Here is a 21,945-nt window from a genome sequence, read left to right on the forward strand (position 1 = left end):
TAACGCCAAATTGGAGGATTGTTACCGAAATGTTTGAGAACTTTTCGGGTTTAACCTCGAAAATTTACAGGACGTACGTAGAATTGATTTTGTATAACGGAGATACAAATTTCAATTGCAGATTAATTGATTCATCATGTCATTTCGCAAGTATCGGTGATCTTTGTCTAAGTATCTTCGTGTCATCTCTCGCTCGCCAAATCAATTCCATAAGTTTGGAGGTATCTCCAAATTGGGGGAGATTGTTACCGAAAAGTTTGAGAACTTTTCGAGTTTAACCTGAAAAATTTGCAGGAGGTAATGAAAGAAATAATATGAAATAAAGAAAATGAAAGTGGTTGCAAGCTCTTTGAAATCAGCCTTTACGATGCAACTTTCTCTTCGATTCTTCAAATACAATTATTTCAAATGGAGCGAAACTTTTCATATGGAAAATGTTCAGCTCTCAGTGCTCTATCATTTGTTGCAAAAAAATCCCAAGAAAAGTTGCATCGAAAGTATAAAAGAAACGTTAAATCGTTCGAGACTCGGTTTCACCTTCTCGAAGAAACTTCCTACCGCTTCTAGATTAAACATTCACCGTCCAATGTAAACATTAAATACCCCAGTGTCATTGAGAGAACGTTGTCCTTATTTCGTGAACCCTCAACAGAGCGATGAGAGTCAGTACGACGTCGACGGTGTGTTCGAGTGTCTTCCTTGTGCGGAGGGTTGCGAGTCCTGCGAGGACGATTCGCCCTGCGTGGTGTCCTTGAACTGGCTGATGAGGACGGCCATTCTGATCCTGGAGTGCTGCGTTATCGCCTGTTTGCCAGCTGTTGCCCTGTTCACTTGGAAATACGGAAACGTGAAGGTAAGTGAACTCTTTTCACGGTTTGAACGTTTGTACGCTTTCTTTGTTTCATCATTCTTACACGGGATTCCCGAGACGTTCGTTTCTACAGAGTGGAGTGTTATTTCTATCCATTGGAAATATATTTGTTATTCTTTTGGTATACGTCTAGCAGATAGTAGAATCGGTCCGGAACGTGTATTGTGGCCTTGTCTGTGCCCGATGATATATTTCACTTATAAATTACTGCCTATAATATCTATATAAAGCGTTTGTCAATTTATCAACTACTCGTATCGAATTGATTCGAAGGATCAAATATATCTCGTCCAATGTAATAATTGGCATGTAAATAAGAAGGTATGAAATTGTACAGCGGTATCGTCGGTTTATCGAAATTTAACGCAAGTACGATTGAAAAATTCTTAAATAAATTAAAAGTTTCTTAAACGAGGAAAATTTACAAAGCGATAGAGGTAATGATAAACGAGTATCCAGCACGCGTCGTTGGTGATCTGAATCGGTAGTTCATTCGTGAGGATTTGACGAAGGTATAGTATTGTCAAGGAACTGTCACAGACGATCTTCGAAGGTCCGTTAACCCTCGTCGTATCACGTTTGGGTCTCACGAGTTATAAAGGATTTGTCAAGGGAGATTTCGTTAGATTTTCTTTCTTAGTTGCGTTTTTTTTAAATAATTAAGAGTGTATTTTCTGTACCCTTGGAACGTCAAGACAGTGTTTGAGCTTAATCCGATAGTCTGGTATTTTCTGCACTCGTATAGAAGATATTTGATCGTAATTTGTTGGTTGCAGACGTTGCAAAAAGGTGATTTTGTTTTGGTCAGTCGATCTTCACAGATGATCCCGAAATGTCAAATTCCGAGTCCTGTCACGATCATCTTCCCTTTCTTGTTCACGTTGGGATTAGACATTTTATGATGGAAGTATTTCCAAATGTGTTCACCCGTGTCGAGGGTTTACGACGTAATTGTTTTATCGCAACGTAAAAAGATATCGAGGACGAGAATTGTAGAATATCAAGGATGGCGTCGCGATGGTCTAGGACAACTCAGTACCTTGGAACTTTGGTCTGGAACATAGTTTAACGTATGATAAAACAGAGATATTTCGGGTTGACAGTCAGGATTATATCCTGTATACGTGTTTGCCATTCTCCGTGGAGAATTAAATAGTTTTACCTGCGAGACACGAATATTCGGTTTGTCGCCAAGATGCTTCGCGTTGCTAAAACACCCTTCAAAGGGTCACCGCGTTTTAATTTAACTTAGGAGCATTTCGTTGATGCTGACGAGGAATTCAGAAAGTTCCAACGGTGAAATAAATACTCGCGGAGCCAACGGCGGTATTCGAAATTAATTAATTAAAGTCCCGGGAAATCCGATTCAACGCTACTATCGAGGCGTCGAATTTGCACGGTCCGAGCCACGCTTCCCTATTTACAGGTATATGTTACGTTTGCCAATTGGTAAGTTGTGGTGTTGTTTAAGATAGAAACCGATCCTCCGATTTCACGTTCGAATCACCAATTTCGTTTCCAGACGATTACTCGATCTCCGGTACGACTAAACGCCGATAATAATTTATCGATTATTATCGAAATTGGTTAGAGTACGATCATTCTCGTTTAGGTAGTTTCTTAGATACCGAATCACTTGGAAGATGTAAATCGATTTTCGTACCGAATGCATACACGTAGAAACTACTAACCACACTGATAAATAGCAAGAAAAACTATCGAATAAATTTTAACGAACCTAAGCTGTTAACGATTATCGGTAGTTGTATAAATACATACGATTGAAACCAGAGACGTGTTACGAAAAATTGAAAAATACAATTGGAAATATTTATATAAATATTTTTATATTTGTGTTCAATTTCGAGTTCAAAGGATGAAACAGTCCTTTGATATTGTTCGAGGTTACTGTACCTGTGAAGTATCACTCGATAGATTCGTGTCCTATTGGAAGACTGTGTTCCGACGTTTCTCTGGAATTGCAGCTAGCTTCAATAGGAGTCTGATGATTCCATCGGTATTCCAATAGTGTGTAAAATTTCGGAAAAACGTCGAACATTATCAACTCTGCGAATTCGATAAGAAATCACTTAGTATTCCGAAGGTGGTTGTCACTCGCCAGTTTCGTAATAGAACCAGAAACTAATCAGGATTTCAATAGGTTGTCAGCTTTCGAGGCAATTAGGCTTTCCAGTCAATTTGGTACGTCTATCAAACTGTTAAGCGAGCAATCGTGCCTCGTCATTGTTAAGCAGTTGACGGTTACATTAGGGAGTAATTAGACTCGATCTTGCGGTGTTTCGATCTGATCGTTGTTGTTATCGGTTGGTTGCTTAGTATCGTTGAAATAAACACACCAAAATTCACTGGTTATCGGTTTCGAAATTATTTGACCAGCTTTCGGGGTATAGCCGAGGCTGTCTCGCGCGATAACCGATTCTACGATCGGGAAGATACGATGGTTGCACGTGGTGACCCTAACGCAAACGGTTGACCACTAATCGTTCCTGTAGACACGTAAGCTCGTTTCCAATGTACTCGTAGCGACTTTGTCGACCGTTTCGAAACAGTCGCGAAGTATTAATCCGGTGCCCTTTTAATCCCGTAGAAGTTATCAACTGTTCGTTCTTAAGTGTACCGAGTGAATCGTTTAAACGTATAAAAGTGTGAAAGTTTAAACGTACAAAATGTGTAAAAGTATCAAACGAGAACGCTTAAACGCGTGTCTCTCTTATTTGTGGTTCCGTGAGAAAATTCTTTAAAACAAAGTAGTACCGTTCGAAGGGAGACGTGTAACAGTAGTTGTTAATTTTTCCAAGGTCATTTTTTACGAGTATTTAAGATTATTGATATTTTTAAAAATTAATTTTTTCTTAACAGAACTGTAAAAAGATTGCGTTATCGTCGTTTCAATAGTCGCTGAGATTTTGCTTCCAGAAGGGCGATCGGAGCAGAAATTGCAATACATAAATAAATGGTCGATAATTTTCAAAATATAAATCTTCAGGGGAGACTTTCTTTTTTTGTATTCGACTTTTCTTTCCATTTGGTTCTAACGACGATCTCAAAGAACAATTCTCTCGAGGGTAGTGCAAACCTGGCGACGTAAATGCAATCCGTAACAGAAGTTGTTGGGTCCAAAAGTAAGGCGAACCCTTTAAATCGGATTCTCGCTTCTGTCACGAATGGCCAGTTTCTTGGAAAGTTGAGATCTTTTCAGCGAGAAACGACACGTAGGATGAACGATACACAGCTCGGTATTATCGAAGTCAATGGAAAGTATGTTTGCTCGATTCCACGGGTGTGATGGGGTTACAGTTTCGAGCAGAGTCGCATAAAGGAACGACGAGGTCGATAGTTGGTTCGAACGGGTGGTCCGTCGTAATGCCACCTATTCCCAATGGACAAAAAACAGGAAGTGGTACTTCCGGATAGACGATGTCTCAACCGGTCTCTCTGGACATCGTGGAAGTGTTTTTCCGTGGCTTAAACGAGTCTCCTCGTCGACTCGGTTCGACCGATTCGGTTTCCAGATTTCTTTGTCCATCTTTGGCTGGATGCAATTGCATTTTCGATGTGCATCGTAGCATTCGAAAGGAAACGAACGTCCGTGCAGAAACGTGTCTCTTCTCAAAGGAGTACCCACTATTCGTTGTCATTGAATTTTCTCTCTACGTCATTCAGCTTCGTTAGAGATACTGTAAAAATTGTATCGTAGCGTTCCGATTTTCCGTGGCCAAGATTCAATCGTTTCGCGCTCTCTTCTCCGTTAAACGAGCAGGATTTGTTGCAGGGACTGTGTTTTATAGTATTCGCGAGATCCGCGACGATAGTTAACACGGGTTCATGGTTAGGGATCCATGGTTTCGAACCAATACAAATAGTACAAGTTTAAATAGTCTAAATAGTCACGAGACTCTAGTTAGGCCACTAGGGTATTGTGGATCAATGGGTATGAGAGCGACCATAGGCCACTGGTCCACAGGTGGACCACTATACGCGTTCATAGGAATCTCCAGATATTAGATCTCTAGGAGAGATTAGCAAGTGATGGCAAGTGTCCAGTTGCACCACCAGGATTGTTGATACCTAGTGGTGCATCGGGGGATTGAGAGGAATGATTTTTCCCAGCTGTCGCCGAGAATCGTTCGCAGATTCGTGAACTCTCTGTTGTCGGCGTAACGGTTCGTTACTGTGGTGAACTTTCATTTTATGCTAGTTCGAGAATTAACGACGCATAAAGGTTGGCTGTTCCGGGAAGTAACAGTTGGACTAATAGGTTCATTGGGAGTTCGCGTCGCGTTATCGAGTGCGACAGAGTTTCAATTTCGCGTACGGAAAAATGAAACCCTTTTCGCTTGGTCCGCGATCGGAACCTCGATCGAGGAGCTCGTAACGAATGGAAATTAACAAATTTTACGATTATGGCACGGTGGCGGCGGTGGTGGCGGTGGCGGCGGTGGCGGCGACGACGATCCAATTGTCGAGTGCAATTAAAAAGACAGAGACGTTATACGCTGACGAGGCGCGTTCGAGTAGCACGGACCGCATTGCCTTTGCGTTTTCCGCTAATTGCTCGTTTCACGCGGGGCCGCGTTTTTGCCACGGCGCGGAAAATAACGCGTTTCCTGGGTGGAAAACGGGCTGTCGCGAGCCCCGGAAATGAAAAGCGCGGTCTTATCGGTCGAGCAGCCGAGCCCGCTGCTTAGTTTTTCACGATTCAGGGATTTTTCGACGCGAACGGAACAGAACACGACTTGAGATTAAAAAAAAAGAAACAAATAAGTATAACGGAGGAAATGAACGAATCGGATAAAATAGATGCATTGGATGCAATGGATGCAATGAGTACAATGGGCGCGATGAATGAAATGAGTGCAATCGATGCAATGGATGCAATGGGTGCAATGGATGCAATTCACGCGATAGATGGAATGTATGCAATCGATGCAATACTATGCAGTAGATGGAATAAATGCACTGAATGCAATGGATGCAATGGATGCAATACTATGCAGTAGGTGGAATAAATGCTATGAATGTAATGAATACAATGGATGCAATGGATGCAATGGATGCAATGGATGCAATGGATGCAATGGATGCAATGGATGCAATGGATGCAATGTGTGCAATGAATGTAAATAGGTAAATCTTCCACATCCCCAAAAAGTGTCCCACTTGATAATCATCAGTTTAATTGCAAGAATTTTCAACCATCTCCCCGACCAATCGAAACTTTACTGTCCGATAACATCTAGTCGTAAGTCGCGGTATCAGGGGTCAAAGTTTCTTCTGTTAACAAGATAGGGAAAAGCTAATGCAAGATCCTAACGAAGACCGATGATCGCAATTCCGCAGAGTCACGTGACATAGGCAACATAATTTAGGACACGCGTTCCTGAGTTTCGAACCAGCAATTTTCACGAGATACGCGTAACTGGACGGGGTTCCTCGATAGATAGAGGTAGAGATAGGCGAACGGATAGACAGATACAGGCAGAGATGAATAGATAGATAAAAAATAGATAGAGAGAATAAGTATCGATAATTCGAACGATTCGCGATAAAGTGATTCATTGTTCGTGGATTTCTACGTTACTTTTACCAATACACTTGTTCGTTGACGTATTCTTTGTCACGTTCTCTCGCAAATCGAACCTTCGGATAGATGTTCGAACCGCATGCCCGAAAAGAAGGTTAATATCGTGGACGATGGTCGAGAATCGTGACGAACGAACCGACACACGTAGCCAAGGTCTTGAAACTGCACGAAGGATGCCCGATGATCCTGGATAGGTCTCCTTGAATCGGAAGAAGGGGATGGCTTTATGGTCGCACCGTCGATGCTCGGCTAGAACCGCCGCAGGTTAATAAATTCCCTTTAATTAACCGGAAACGGCCCGAAACCTAAGCTCTGAGGCACTTCGTCCAACTACCAGCGCGAGTTGTTACGGAAATTTATTACACGAATCGCCCAAAGACAGAATCGTTTCCGTCGGGTTTAGGAGTTTGACCTTTAAGTCGACGCTGATAAGATTTCGATGCGGTAAAACGGATTACGAGCACTTATCGTTGCGAGATCTCGATCCTGGAGACCTACGAGAGATCATTTTTAAGTCTATACAATTTTCTATTTCTTAAATTATCATTCCGGTGAAATAACATCTATCATTCGAGATTGACAAATTTTACTTAGGTATTACTCTTAATCGCGGTGCCCAATGATGCGTGTTGACACGAATATTTGTTTAAATTGAAAAATTCAAACTGATTTTTTTTTACTAGTTTTCCACCATTTCTAGAATCAATTTTATTTAGATGAACAGAGTTATGGTAAAGTTTGTTGAAATGGCGTAACGCGGTTTAACGTTCCATTCGATTGCCTCAAGTATTGTTTACTTAAATATCATTTATTGAATATTTCTCAGTAAAAATATTCTACACTGATTTTTACCCGTGACAATGTAATTCTTTTGATTATTGCGCGCTCTGGACAATTACTTTCCATTCGATGAAACATTCCAAACATTTGAAATGCAAGGGAAAAATTGTAATTCATCGAATAACGCTGAGATAATCTTTAATTTGTTTATTATTTCAGTCAACGTGTCGGTAGGTATATAAATTTTCTACCTGTTCGTTTAACCAGGGTTACTTTTTGCATTTCGATCGAGTTGGAATTATTTGAGCAAATATGGTTACGGATTATTTATTCTCTGGAATTTAGTATTTAATTTACATCGGCGGGAATAACTCGATGCTGAAACAAATACAAAGAATATCGCGTTAAAAAAGTTTTAATCAGCAAGATGACCAAGATGAAAACCATTCAATTTCTCGGTCGGTTTTCGATCATTGAAACGTCGAAATCAGTTTCATTTTTTCGTGGACATATAATTTTTAATGAAGTTGTTTGTAAACGTTTTCAATCGTTCGCAGGTGATTGTTTGTGCTCGAAATTGCGATCTTCTCGTTTTTGTGCCGTTTATAGAATTTCGCGTGATTTTCGTTACGGTCAATAGAAACTAAATATATTTGGAACGAATTCGATTTTACGAAAAATTCGGTAGCCAGAGAGTTTTCTTTTTTAGCGACGATATTCCACGTATAGTGTGGTTCAAACATTTTCATGGATTTTCAGTATAACTTTTTCATAATTCGTGAATAAATCCCGTTTAATTGCATGGAAATTGTTGGTACATTATGATTTTCAAATATTTCCTGCGTACAATTTTCTTTGCAACATTCTCTATGATTTATACGCAAATATACATTTTCTGTTTTCGAACAAGAATATTTATAATCGTGCGTTTCATTTCCTTGATCGGTTTTACGTATTTGTACGTCGCGAAGCTTTTCAAATCTTCGATATTTCACATTTAAATATGAATATTTACAATTTACATCTCGATTATTTTATTTCCGTATCGCATCCCTTTGTTTAATCGAAACGAAAGCTGTTTGTAAATTACGTATGTCGGGGATTTCAAACTTTTTCCATCCAGACTCTCTTGTCTTTGAATAATATACATATTTCGATATAAAAACTCGATGACTCGTTGCAACAGTAATACAAAACGGTATGCAATCGTAAAATAAAATTTTGTTCGATCCATTACTATTGACGCATTTTTTACGAACTATTGTATATTATTCCGAAGACGATCACCAAAAATATGATCACGAAAACGTTAAATACGTATTGTTGCCATGCTATGAAAAACATATATAAAAAAATTGATTCTCAACGCACTTCCCTTCGCCCAGATGGCGAAATTTCCCGCTCTGGGAATCGTTATTACAGTTTTGGCAAATTAGCACTCATATGCAAAACTTATATTTTCAATAGTTCGCAAATAGGAATACCACTCGTCGCTCGTAATTGAATTTCGATATGGGCGCATCGAAACGACGAAATCGAATCGTTTTCTCGAATGAAACGCGAGGCCCACAACGATTGCAATCGAACTGCAACGTTTCCCGGCTCCATGGTGCACGAAATGCAACAAGTCGTGGGATTCCAGGCTCGAAGCTTGGAACGTGTGCATGTGTCCGTTCGATCTGCGAAGTGGGCAGCTTATGTGTCCAATAGGGAACTCGGAAGATTAGGGAACCGAAGGAAATGTATTCCTACTTTTTCTATTCTCCTTTCCAAGAATTTTTCTCTCCAAATTTTAGACCAAAAAAGAAAACGAATGCAACGAAGAGTCCAAAGCCAAGCGGACATCGTATTTTCTACAAAGAGAAAATTTTCAACACTCGTTGCAAATCGTTAATTTTCCTATTTTCTATTATACATATTTTCACGACTGCGTCACCGATGGATAGACACGATTCTCTCGATGAAAATGTGACTAAATGTTTCTTTAAAACGTTCAGATAAATAATCGAAGATCGAAATATTGCACACGTAAGTAAAAATTGTCGGAAAACCGTCGAATTTGATGTTCTTTTTCGCCACGATTGTCAAATATAAATGCGCAAACATATGAAGTAATTTCTTCGTAAAAACAGTTGAAAACAGTTATTTCGACTGGTCGGTAAATATAATGTTAATAGAAACGCAATTCAACATTTGTCAACCTTCTCGGTGAGTGAGATTCGTCTGCATCGACTGTCGTAAAATTCTTTTTTCTTCCCTCGGGAGGTCACTCGGTGGACAGAATGCGATTGTCGGTTTACGCTTTTTCTCTTTAAAATAAGTAACGAGCGGAGGAAATGCCGAGAGGTCTATAGTACGCGAGCGAGGAGATTGCGTTTGTGAATTATGGCGGGTCCTATTCATTCAGGGGCCATCTCAGGCTCGTATGAAACAGATATACACACCCCCTTTTCGCGCTTGAGGAGACAGTCCTTGAACGAACAGGACCCGCCATAACTCCAGATGCAATCTCCGTGCGAGCGTACCATAGGAGCAAACACGGGGCGAAGAGAGCACCGGCCGAGGGACACTGGGTTTACACCTCGATAGCTCTGACGGGACACAATTCTTGAAAACGAGAACGCTCGGGCAACGATAATGGAAAGTGCGAGTAAAATACACGGTGACTTATATCGAAACGAATTAATACCGTTCAAGTTTATCAATGCCTCCCGAAGTCAGCTGTTTCATACGCGTTGCTCTTTTAAGCGTAGCGAGGAACTGGAAACGTTTATCATTCGTCGAGACTTGGACAATAATCGTAAGAATACGGTTTTTAATATCGAAGCTATGGAGAGATGATTTCTTCGCTAAAATTAATCATTGTGGAGAGAATTTTCGTAACCTTCCAGATGTTACTAAGTACAATAAGTACTGTACAATGCTAATAAGTACGATACGTACAAAAAACTTTATACGTGTACACAGTATACGTAGATAAAGTAAGTAATAATAGTACTGCAAATTTTTGAATGTGTTAATAGAAGATAATTGAATAGGAAGTATTGACATTGTAAAACGTAGAACAGCTTTTTCCGGGAATTTTTACAAAAGTTTGGAAGAAATACTTTATCGAGTAAATAGACTACTTCTTTATCGTTACAGTGAGGAAAAAAATATTTAAAGACCCTTGTTCGCTGTTTTACCACAGCTCGTAAATGCAAATTTTTGCAGAAAATGGAAACTAAGGTGCTAAAATGCGAGAAACTATTTACATAAATTCTGACAGCGACGTTCTTGTAGAAATATAAAAAATACGATAAAAATGTCGCACATAGAGGAAAGCGAAGAAACGCAGGAAAGAGAAACGGACAATGGAAAAAAGTTGAAGAGACGAAGGATAAGAATTTTAATTTAACGCGTTTTTGTGTACTCATTGCATTCTTTGCCAGACAAGAGAAAAATGTTCGAAAGTTCACGAACGATCGATATAAATTCGCAAAAAAGGAGCTGCGACATCATTTTGAATTTTTAACCGTGTCAAGCAGAACGACTAAAGTATTTAATATTGGTCCTTGATAAAAAATGATCGATAATGGATTGTTAAAAATTCTTTATCGTTTTCGCTTTTGCAAAAATAAAGAAATATTAAAGTGGTTCTCGGACCAGTAAAAAATTGTTTTTCTGCGGTATGTAAAATGCAAATTTATAATTCGAAAAACACGAAAAAAGTATTACTCGACCGTTAAGTAAATGGTTAAATATTAAATTAACTATTAAATTTATTTCGCAAAAAACCCTCCAAAAATGGTAGACTAATTTAAATATTACAATATTTTAAGACTTTTTAAAACTCGTTTGCATTGTTAATGCGTTTATAACAACATTCGGCGATCTATATTGATAACTTTTATTATTTCGAAAACGTATCGGTCTCTTGTAAAGAAAATGCGACTGGAACGATAAAAGTGATCGTTGCAAACGAACGAGCGATTATTAAAATTTACTTCGAATCGCAGAACAAGTCTTTATCGAACGAGCTTAAGAAGAATTTTCACAGCGATCGAACACCGAGTCCAATTTCCTGCTTGAGGTCTCGGAAAAATTATTTTCACCCGCGTCCGACTGGAAATTTTATTTATCGGCGAAAAATACAATTTTCTCGTGCTTTATGGAATCGCAGAAACTAACAAGAAACTCACAGGGCCAGGTAATTGTCGATGAAGGAGATGAAAGGGGCTACGAGGGGGAACACACGATAAATTTCATTTCCAATCGACACAAAAATTGCCCGAGGACAGAAATTATGTTTACGGGCTTGCTTCGTTGTCGTTTCTGTTCTATAAAGAAAAAAATACGCGCAAGGGAAAAGAGAAAATGTCCGAGACGTCTCTGAACGTGAAATGTTACTTGAAGGGAGTTCCTTTTTGCGTTACACGAGAACGATAAGATCGTAAACTATTTGTTTCCTCGAATGAAAAACGATCGAACGATTTAATACTATCGACCGAATTTTATTAAATTATTTCGTGCATCGAATCGTCTAAAATTGCCGTTACAATAAACGGGAATGAAAAATGTTTCTGAACGAATTAATCGTACCGACTGAAGTTTATTAAATTATTCGATGCATTGAATCTACTAAAATTTTGTTTACAATAAATGAAAACGATAAATGTTTCGCTACAAAGGAGACGCGACCGAACGAATGAATCGCATCGTCCGAGGTTTATTAAATTATTTCGTACATCGAAACGATTAAAATTTTGTTTCGCAATAAACGCGAACTAAAAGTATTTCGTTACGGTGGAGGATCGATCGGATCGATTGATTTAATTATCTACAGTGAGCGGAATGTAACGTAAATATGTTTTTTCAAAACGGAATAAATTTGCAGTTGGACTTGTTTCTGTAATTGAACTGTTTGTTAGATTTTTCTGGAAACTGGTTTATCCGAGTATACCATAATTGTTGATGGTAACATTTCACGCATGCGCGTGCAGAGAAACCCTGAATGTAAACCCCGAATCTGGGCCACGTGAGCAGTTGTGGTCGTCGTTACCTGTACGAAACACGTGCGCTATTATAATATATTATAAAGTATAATTCAGGTTATAGAGTCGGACAGGTAAGTGAAATTCCACTGCGCGGGGAAATAAGTGAAAACACGAGAACTGTAAAAAGAGAAAGGAAAAGTTTGAAAGTTACACGTTCGAGAAGAAAGTAATACAAACGATGGCGTCGCTCGCCGGAAGTAACGCCGTCAAGAACTGGAACGAGAAACAAATTACGATACAGTTGAAGGTATAAATAAAAAATGTATCGACTTTCGATCGTTTGCGAGAAGACCTTCGAAAAAATTCAACGACGAAGTTTGTACGTTCATATTACATTTAAATGTATTTTTGTTGTTGTAATAACACACTATTTGTACAGTAAAATATAAAAACACTTCCAATTCGATCGAAACGAGACTGGGGGAAATTGGGGAAATTTTCTAAATACGGAACGGAAAATTTGGAAAACTCACCCAAGTTTCCCTCCACTACTGTTCACTCGCAATAAGGATGAACATATATATACACACACTGTGGTGATAATGACCAGGAAAATTACACGTACTTCAACGAGGCAAATTTGATAAATTTGTAATCGAAAAAGTTTCACTCTGTCGATTACGAGATTAAAAATAAGGTTAAGAATCCTCCGATTGAAATTTTGGAATTTTTTTAAAGAAGCGAGTGTCCGATCCATACTTGTGTTTCCGTTCGGCAACTCTGATTGCTCGAATGCGAGAAAATTCGCGAAAAATCCTCGAAAACTCCGGTTTCTCCGCGGCCAATGGCATCTCTGCGAATAAATCGCGATCTCTGACGTTGCGATCCGTTAAAACCCGCAGGGTGTACGCACGTACGACGGAGTCTGCCGCGTAGAAACGTGAATAGCATGAACATGCGCATGCAGAAGTTGGCCGGATGCCATGTATCCAGGCAATATATAACAGTTTAGCATATAAATGTTGCCAGCAGCACTTCCTACTTTCGCCTGTCGTCACATTGTGCTTTCCACTGGCGAAACTCGCGATTCGCGCGCGTTCTCCAGTTCCTTAACCGATTTTCTACCCTTCTTACCCCGCCCACATTGGTTTTCGATACGTCTGGAACTGGTCACCGAAGGTTCAGAGCTGGAAACGTCACCTGGTCGTGTTAGGTATTGTTAAGTGGTGTCCTAGGTACCGTTAGGTAGTGTTAGATGGGGTCTTGAGTAGGTATCGTTAGATGGAGTCTTAGGTACTCTTAGGTATTATTAGACGGATCTTAGGTATTTTTACATATTGTTAGATGGAGTCTTAGGTACTATTAGGTATTATTAGATGGGTGTTAGGTATTGTTAGGTATTTTTAGATGGGGTCTTGGTTATTCTTAGGTATTGTTAAATGGGATCTTAGGTATTGTTAGGTATTGTTAGTCGTTTCGACTGATTGGTAAACCTAATGTTAATTTCTATCAACACTTTCGTATGTGACTTAACGAGTACTTCCGTGAGAGTGTACTATTGGAGATATTATGTGCTTAGCTTCGCAGTGCATAAAAATCGCGTACAGAGCGTCTCGACACTATTAGTGTTTTTAACACTATTAGTCGAATGGAAAACAGAATGCTTATCGGGTCTAGAGTCTGGCCGAGTAGCGGATCTTTAGCTTCGTTCCGCGCAGAAACACAGAGGAACGAGAAAACTCATTTTTCAAATGTTACGAACGCTGGCTGGTACGGTGGTGATACCAGCCACTCTCTCGGCTTGGGTACATGCATTTGGTAAATGTGGCCTCTCGTAGCACCTTCGGACGAAGAAATATAATGGACTTTGGTCGGAGGAAGTAGACGGCCATAATGCAGATCCACCTCATCCAATCTATCTTCCTTGGAGCTGTGTTTAGCTAGGTGCGAAATGACCTCCGTTCCTTAACTAGACATTGCTACATCCTGGTGCGAACACGTTCGTATTCTTGGGCCAGGGAGCGCGTGGACTTTGTTGCTGGTTCTGATCTCCAGAGATCGAGGATCACTCTGTTCGGTACAACGCGCGAGACCGAAGTGTCACGAATCATTGGCTACGAAATAATAATAATAAAAAAAGAAGAAGAAGAAAAAGTCTTCTCGATCGAAGTAGAGCACGTTGTAAAGTTGGTAACGCGCCAATGGGCGCGTAGTGACCCTCCAGAAACCGAAGATAAGTTTATCTCGCGATCCCATTGGCTATTCCAATCATAGAAATCCTAAGTCACTGGAACACGTGGCATACCCTTTAACGGTATTAGAAGTCGAGATATGCATCGTTGGATACCAAACCGTCTGAAAATTATTACATCACGTTCGCTAGACTCTCCCTCCGCTCTCTCGCAGAGAGAAACGGAAAGACATGCACCTGGGTGCAAGAGTTGGCGGTGTCCCAATAAACGCGAGGTCGCCTGAAAACTGAAGATAACCCAACCGTCTCCGCTATCGATCACGGCAAAGTCCTACCTCCCCGTGGAAAAGATACATGCACCGAAAGTTCCCCGGTGCGTCGATGAACACGTACTCGCATAATGGATACCGGGAACGAACGCGATAGGTTCTCTCATTGACTATTCCGATCGTGGAACATCGAACTTCGACACCACGGTTCGAGAACGACGAGCCCACAGGTCGCGTAACTCTACCCGTGGTGGTCCGGAACGAACAGCCCTATGGTCTCTGATGAAAAAGCTCCATTAACCGGGCAAGCATCGTCCAACTGGCCAGAAATCCAGCAACGGTGGAGTAGAGTCCTTATCCGCGCGACTTTCCTCCGTTGGAAATTCGCGCGGACCCGTGGAAACCCATAGCTTTAATGAGTTTCTTTGATGTAACGGGCGTCGGTTGAAGCCTGGCAGCATTAAAGCAGTTTACGAGGGCGCGTGTAATATGCGCGTCTACGTTTACGAGCCCGGTGCGGCGTAATATTCGCATCTTCGTTCACGGTCTAACGAGCTAGATGCGATATCTTGGTCGCCACGGCGGCGAGCCCGCCACGGTTTATAGCTGCTGGCCCGCTGCAACGAATAGATTAACCCTTTGCCAGCCGGTATATTTCTCCTGGCTGCTAGGAAAGGTCAATTTAACGCTGTAAGCGCCGTTAACGGGCCGAGAAGAGCTACTCCCGGGCACCTGATGCGTTCGAGTGTCTAGCTACTAACACGGTCCGGATCAAAAGTTACATTCTCGTTTCTTTCGTCGGCCCGATCTACTCGCGTTCGAGCATCTTTCGAGCATCGACGCTAGAACCAACGATCACGAAGGTATTCTCATTTGTCTCGGATCGTACGAGTATTCGAACTTACGTAGGGAGAGATTCATTTAGGAGCAACAGGACCGAAGTTACATTTGTCGTGAGTATCTAGCAGCAATTAAAAATTCAAAGAAAAATAAAATTTGTAGAATTTTCTTTATCGGAAGCACGTGGAATTGAACACAATTGTGCGAGGAAATCATTCATCGAGACTTATTTACCTTTAAATTAGATTCAGAGTTAACTTTCCGGAATGTGAACTTTTTCGGTGCTAGGGACATTGATAAATGCTCAATCGGTCAGCGTAGTCTACGCGACGGATGTCTATGGGTGTTAGGCGAATGTGCCTATCAAACGCGATTGTGTACGATCATCGGATAGGGCTGATGTGTCGTTCATCATTGAAGATGTCTTTCCACATGGGTAGATAGTGCCAAATACTGAAATTGATCTACGAGAATACATTCGTGACAATACGCGAACAAATGGGCACAGCTATGTAGCCACGCTATCGCTCAAAACTTTCTGGACACTTGACCCAAACGCTATCGATCTTTGAACTGCTAGAACCGCGTGAAAAATAGTCGCACGGTAATCTCCGCAAGGTCGCTTTAAAGATCGAACCCTTTGCTATCGCGTTACGAGTTCAATTCTCCTGAAAATGTTCCTGCACCGAAAACCGATTGAAAAGAAACAAATGAAAATGATTTTCCCAGGAAAAATTCAACGCGTCTAAGATTATCGTAAATTTGAAGATCGAAGCCTTCTTTTTGCAACACTCCTTGAAAATTTACCGGAAAAATATACCACCCACGATCGTCACGGTGAAATTCCTTCGTTCGCGTATCAAATAAGGAGATTGTCCCGGTGTGTGGTCAGGATCGCCGAAACATAATTTATTTTATATTACACAAGTACAAGTCCTAAATAAAGTGAAGCGATACCTGAAAGTATCTTTCACCGAGTTTGCAAATCGGCAATTATTATTTTCGCAGCGTACGTCACGACAGAGCTTATGGATCAAGATACGCAGACGTTTGGCTTACACGAGAGAGAGATCTCGTCGATCGTCGATACCTCTACGTACATCGTTCGTTTTTTCGATCGAAACCGTGTCCAGGTCGAGAACGATGTGGACTCTTGGAAACTTCGCTCATTTTCTCAATCTGCGGAACAGACCAGGAGTATAACGATTCCAGGGGACAAGTACCGGAATAGTGGACGGTTAAATACCGGTTTTAATGGAAGAGCGTCGCGCGAACTGCCCCCCTCCCCCCTCGTTCCCCTCTTCTTCCCTGTTGACGATCGGGGTGGTAATGAGACCGCATATGTGACGTGTATCTAGCCCATTAACGTAACAAGTCGCCATAGTTGTGACGGTTACTATCCCGGAAATTATTACATTCGAGGGCCGAATCACGTGGACAATTGTGCCGACTATCTGGAAACGCGAACGCGTGCCAAACCGCCTGGAATTCGGTCTTGAAAACCCCGGCCGTTTCGTGGCTCTGTTGCGTCAGCAGCGGTGCAGTCACGATGCCAACAGACGTAGCAATTCCCTCGTTGCTCGCTACGTGTATCGTTTGCTGGAAATTCTACCGAATTACCACACTTCGTTCCGTTATTTAAAACTCGCGACGAGCTAGCCCCCTACGTGATCGGATACTACTTGAAAAATTCCTCTTCTTTCTCATCGATTGGTTTCCTCTTCGGATGCACACTGTACAAGATACACCTTTGATATTCAGAAATCCGTGGGTAGTTTTATTATCAATTCGGGGTGAATCTTGAACGAAGTTCATCGATCAATTTTCGTCCTAATTACAACACGGAAGATTGAAGAACCGGCGACGCTGCAAAAATAAAATTGCACGATTCATTTGCTGTCCGTCTGCTCGCAACGGATCCCGCGAAGAGACTCTGGCACGGCCGAAAGAAAATTACTCTGCCAGGCCAGAGTTTTCGCGTCAGAAATACTTCGGAACATTGACCGACGTGCTTTCGGTTAATTAATGTCGATTGCTGTCCGATAGACGAACCAGTCACGATCGTTGCTCCGAGCGGTAAAATAAAGAACCGGAACGGTTTGACGGGTGTTAAGGTAACTCGTGAAGTTCACGTCTATGGGGCGGTGGGCAACCCCTGTTCCACGTCAAACCATCCAGGAACCGTGTAGCTCTTTTCATTTCGATAATATTCAATTTCATCACCGTCGAATTAAAACCAGGTTCCTTTCGTGCGTTCGTTTGATCTCGACCATCGACTGGATCGGACATTTCTATTGAATTTGATTTCTAACTTTATTTTAACGAGAACGGAACTGCGTGTAATAAATTAGAAAAGAAGAAAAATAATTAGAGAAATATCAAGAGTGATAGTTTCTTTTCGAGTACTTACAGTTGGTAATTGATAGAAATTGCTAAACGGGAGTAGTTTAGATCGACGAGAGAAGAACGGCGTGTAATAAATTAGAAAAGAAGAAAAATCATTAAGAAAATATTAAGAAAAGTAGTTTCGTTTTAATAGTTTCATTTCGATTACTCATAGTTGGTAATTAATAGAAATTGCTAAACGGGAATAATTTAGTTCGAGGAATCGATCGAACGATTCGGTGATTTATTTATTTACGTACTCGTATAGGTAGTGATACAGATATTCGAGATGTTGTTCTTGAACGTTGACGACTGCCGTGATTAATGTAAGGTAAAATGTTCCGCATTGTCCAATTACTTGAATCTCGTACGGTCGGAAGGTTCAATGAATTACCGGAATCGTATTCAAGCGCGATATTAAATTTAATTTTCGTAATTTCATGCTCGGGGAAGATTTCCTTAGGAAATAATACCGTTCGTTGTCTCCTGCAAAATTCTCGATTTAAATTCTTGTTAACGACGGTATACGTTGAGCAGCAGCTCATAATCCCCTTAGTTTGCGTCTCGATGATGAAAACCGCCTAGCCAGATTATCGACTAATGGATTCTACCCGCCGAGATAAAGGTGAAAGCTTGTCCAAGCAACGGAGATCAATTCGGAGGGCTTGTAGTTCAACGAGCTCGACACGAATAATATTGGATATTTCAGAAAGTTTCGAGGATGCTTTAAGTAAGAAGGATGAAAGTTCGTCTTGGTAACAAGAATTTTCACGAACAACCAGAAGTCCAGATTCGGTATTTCATTAAAATTACTCAACGGTTTCTATCTAATTAGTTTTATGGTTAGCAGGATCAGCGTGGAACGGAGGGTAAATTTTCGTATGATAAATTGGAAAGACGATGTTCTCGGTGGTGGTTGGTCCGAGAAGAATTCTTATTAAAGTTTACGATTCGTTCTTACCGAAAATCAGAATCGTCGCTGTTTAAAATCTACGTTTTATCGATGTTCCGTTGCTCGTTGATTCGTCGCGAGTCAAGAACCAGAGCGTGCAAGTCTCGTACGATACGTAACCTCCCGATTTTTCTCGAGATTGGCCCGTCGATGGTTAAACGTTGATTTAACTACGATTTCGTTTATTTTCCGACGAACGAGACGACGGTCTCGCGAATTTTCCAGCCGGTGCGGTGCTCGCGTTGCCAGAATGCACCGGGAGTCCTCTGGGAGGGAGTAGTTGCAGTGGAAAATCGAGGGGTGGGGGGAATCCCGGAAAGTGCAACGCAACCGCGCGTGCACAAGGGAGAAGAACCGTCGCCGGAAAATTAAGAGGAGCGTCCTTTAGCACGAGACAAGTAGACAGGGGAAATCATTAGCCGAAGGAGGACTCTCTTGTCCCAAGTCGAGCGGCTTAACTGCGCGACTGTTCCGTTGGATCCTCGATACGAACGACGCGACTCGAAACGACCAGAACGTACACATCTTCCGTCCCAGTCTCCAACGTTCCTTCCTCGCGACGTTCTATTTCATTTAAACGGCTCTCTCTTTTTTTTTCTTCTTTCCATTTCGCGGTACACTTTCTGCGTCGGTGAGTTCGCTCTTAATACACTTTTCATGAATCGAAACCGCCCGAGATACCCTCGATTCCGGGAATCGCTGCGCGCGGTCGCGACCGGTGAATAAAATTTCAAATTAAACTCCGAAAGCTCCTTTCGCAAACTTCCGAGCGGGGTAATGATCGATCGCGATTCCAAATAGAAGAAAACCTTCGTATCCGGTTCTCTGACTCGCGACAATAATAGAATTTCACGCTTGCTCTCGAGTGGGAAAAAGAAACGTTTCGATCGGTTCTCTGACTCGTGAGAATAATCAAAATTGCAAAAAGTAGACCTACACTGTGTTATCAGGTATTTCTTGCACAGGTGAGCAGCAGTTGCTCATTATCCGAGTACAGAGATTACTATGGTCCGAGAACAAAGTAAAACAGGATACGTAGAAATTTGTTCAAGTGTGTGTACGGTTGATCGAAAAAGTATTTGTACACTATATTGCGAGTAGACTCTATAGCGTGAAATGGAGCAAAACTTTTCATACCACTGTATATAGAATTATAAAGAATTAGATAGATATGTATAAAATATCAAGCTTGTTCGGTGGACAACCTTCTTCGTTAATGGCTTGAATGATATAAAATAATATTTTCCGCGGGTCAAGTATCGGGTGCACATAACTGCAAAATGTATTTTGATTTAACGTGATATCGAGTTTGTGTTATTACGAATATTACATTTAATGCAATATTGTTTGACTTTGTGCGAAGTTTGACGTAGATCTGTCTACTCGTTCGTGTATTTACAGTTGTTCAAGATCGAAGCGTTATAATATTTTTTTTTACATTGAAAAAACGACAAAACTCATCGAACAACCTAGTGTAACTTTTCTCGGCAACATTTCTTATCGTTTAAAGTATGGAGGATATCGAAGAATTCTGTTTTCAGTGGATCAATGATCGATTACCCACTAACACTTATTACTTACCAATAATATTTCGATCCCAGTTATTAAATGAATTTTAACTTTACTTATTCGTTTATTTTATTCCACGCCATTGTTGCACATTTCTCGCGTATAAAATATATACAATGAGAAGGGAAAAAGCAGGATTAGGTTAACTTCGCAATCCCGTTTTAAGTATACAAAGCTTCGACCTTTTAATAATCCCAGTACTTATAAAATGGAAACAATGCGAAAGTAGTGTAGCATTTGTAGTCCACTGGCGCGTGTCTGACCATACGCTTGCTCGAACTACTTAACAGACCCTTCGTAACGCAGTGGTTGCCAAGCCTTTCTTATAAAAATTTCCCTGAGGATTCCTGCGAGTCTCTTCACAATGTACTTTATTTCAACCGCAAAGCTGCACGTCAGGCTACAATTCTTATACCTGGAAATTTAAAAATTCCAAGAGTTAAATTTTAAACGTGACGCATGAATAGTCGTAGCTTCTCGTGTTACTTAAAACCTGAACGTCGCCCTTGAATAAATAACGCGACAGCCGGTGTATCGAATGTTCCTTTCTCGGAACGGTGAAACGCGAATTTTTAGCTCCCGTATTGAACAAAATTTCGCAAAATTAAAGGAATTGTTGCACGCGAACGTTCTGTATTCGTTCGCGGGGATCAAATGGTACGAATTTCTTCCCGCGTTATCGTTCAAATATTTCTTACGCGAAAAATAATTAAAAAAAAAAAACAAAAAACAAAAAGGAATCGATTAAAAATTCATCGTTCTCGACATCTTTACCGATGATCCGCGTCTTGGATGTGAAAGGTACGTAAGAAACGAGAATGTCGGTCGTTGACCGAAAACTGTCGCGCGAAGCTGGCTATTAGCGAAAGTTTGATGGAATCAATACCAAGTTTCGGGAAGGCAGCTGCAATCAGATTATAAGTTAATCCACGGAAGTTTAATTCGAGGGTTTCGTCGACGTTAGGTTGCCAGAGAGTATCAATCTTGTTCGTCGAATCGAACGCTTTTCGTTCGTACGATCAACGATAACTGTGCAACCTGACGATTTTCAATCATTTTATACGTCAAACTATTCTAATACGTCGAGCTAATTAAAATTAAATCACTTTCCGTTAATTCTCCGAAATATTTGGCGCCAATAACGCAAATACCGAGCATAATTGACAGAATAATGGTTATTAACCGAATTAATATTTGATTTCGTAAACACGTAAAATGTTACGAATTATTAATACGAAAATCGTAAACCGAGTGTAAAATTATTTTACGCACCATTTTACCTCAAAATGAAATCCTTTTTTCGAAATCGGTACGTAACTGCTCGAATAAGCGCGACGTGTTAATTTTATCAGGATAAAGATAAATTAAACGATAAATTGAATTTCATTCTTCTCGTCTAAAAAATATCGAACAAACGACAAATAGTTTTCGAGATTGAAATATAACGTAATTGTATCGTATATAATATAAGTGTATGTAATACAATATAGTTTCGTTGATTTTTTAA

General features: G+C 40.6%; 1 protein-coding gene across 1 annotated transcript in view; it reads left to right on the top strand.

The window, feature by feature from the left end:
• The window catches only part of LOC143153538 (metabotropic glycine receptor), a 203,546-nt gene that overhangs the window by 106,478 nt on the left and 75,123 nt on the right, over positions 1-21,945 (top strand). The window contains exon 5 of the mRNA XM_076324882.1: positions 653-853. Coding sequence (XP_076180997.1) covers positions 653-853 — 201 coding nt within the window. The remainder of the gene's footprint in view (positions 1-652; positions 854-21,945) is intronic.

Source organism: Ptiloglossa arizonensis, chromosome 12 (genome assembly GCF_051014685.1).
Source record: "Ptiloglossa arizonensis isolate GNS036 chromosome 12, iyPtiAriz1_principal, whole genome shotgun sequence".
Lineage (NCBI taxonomy): Eukaryota > Metazoa > Arthropoda > Insecta > Hymenoptera > Colletidae > Ptiloglossa > Ptiloglossa arizonensis.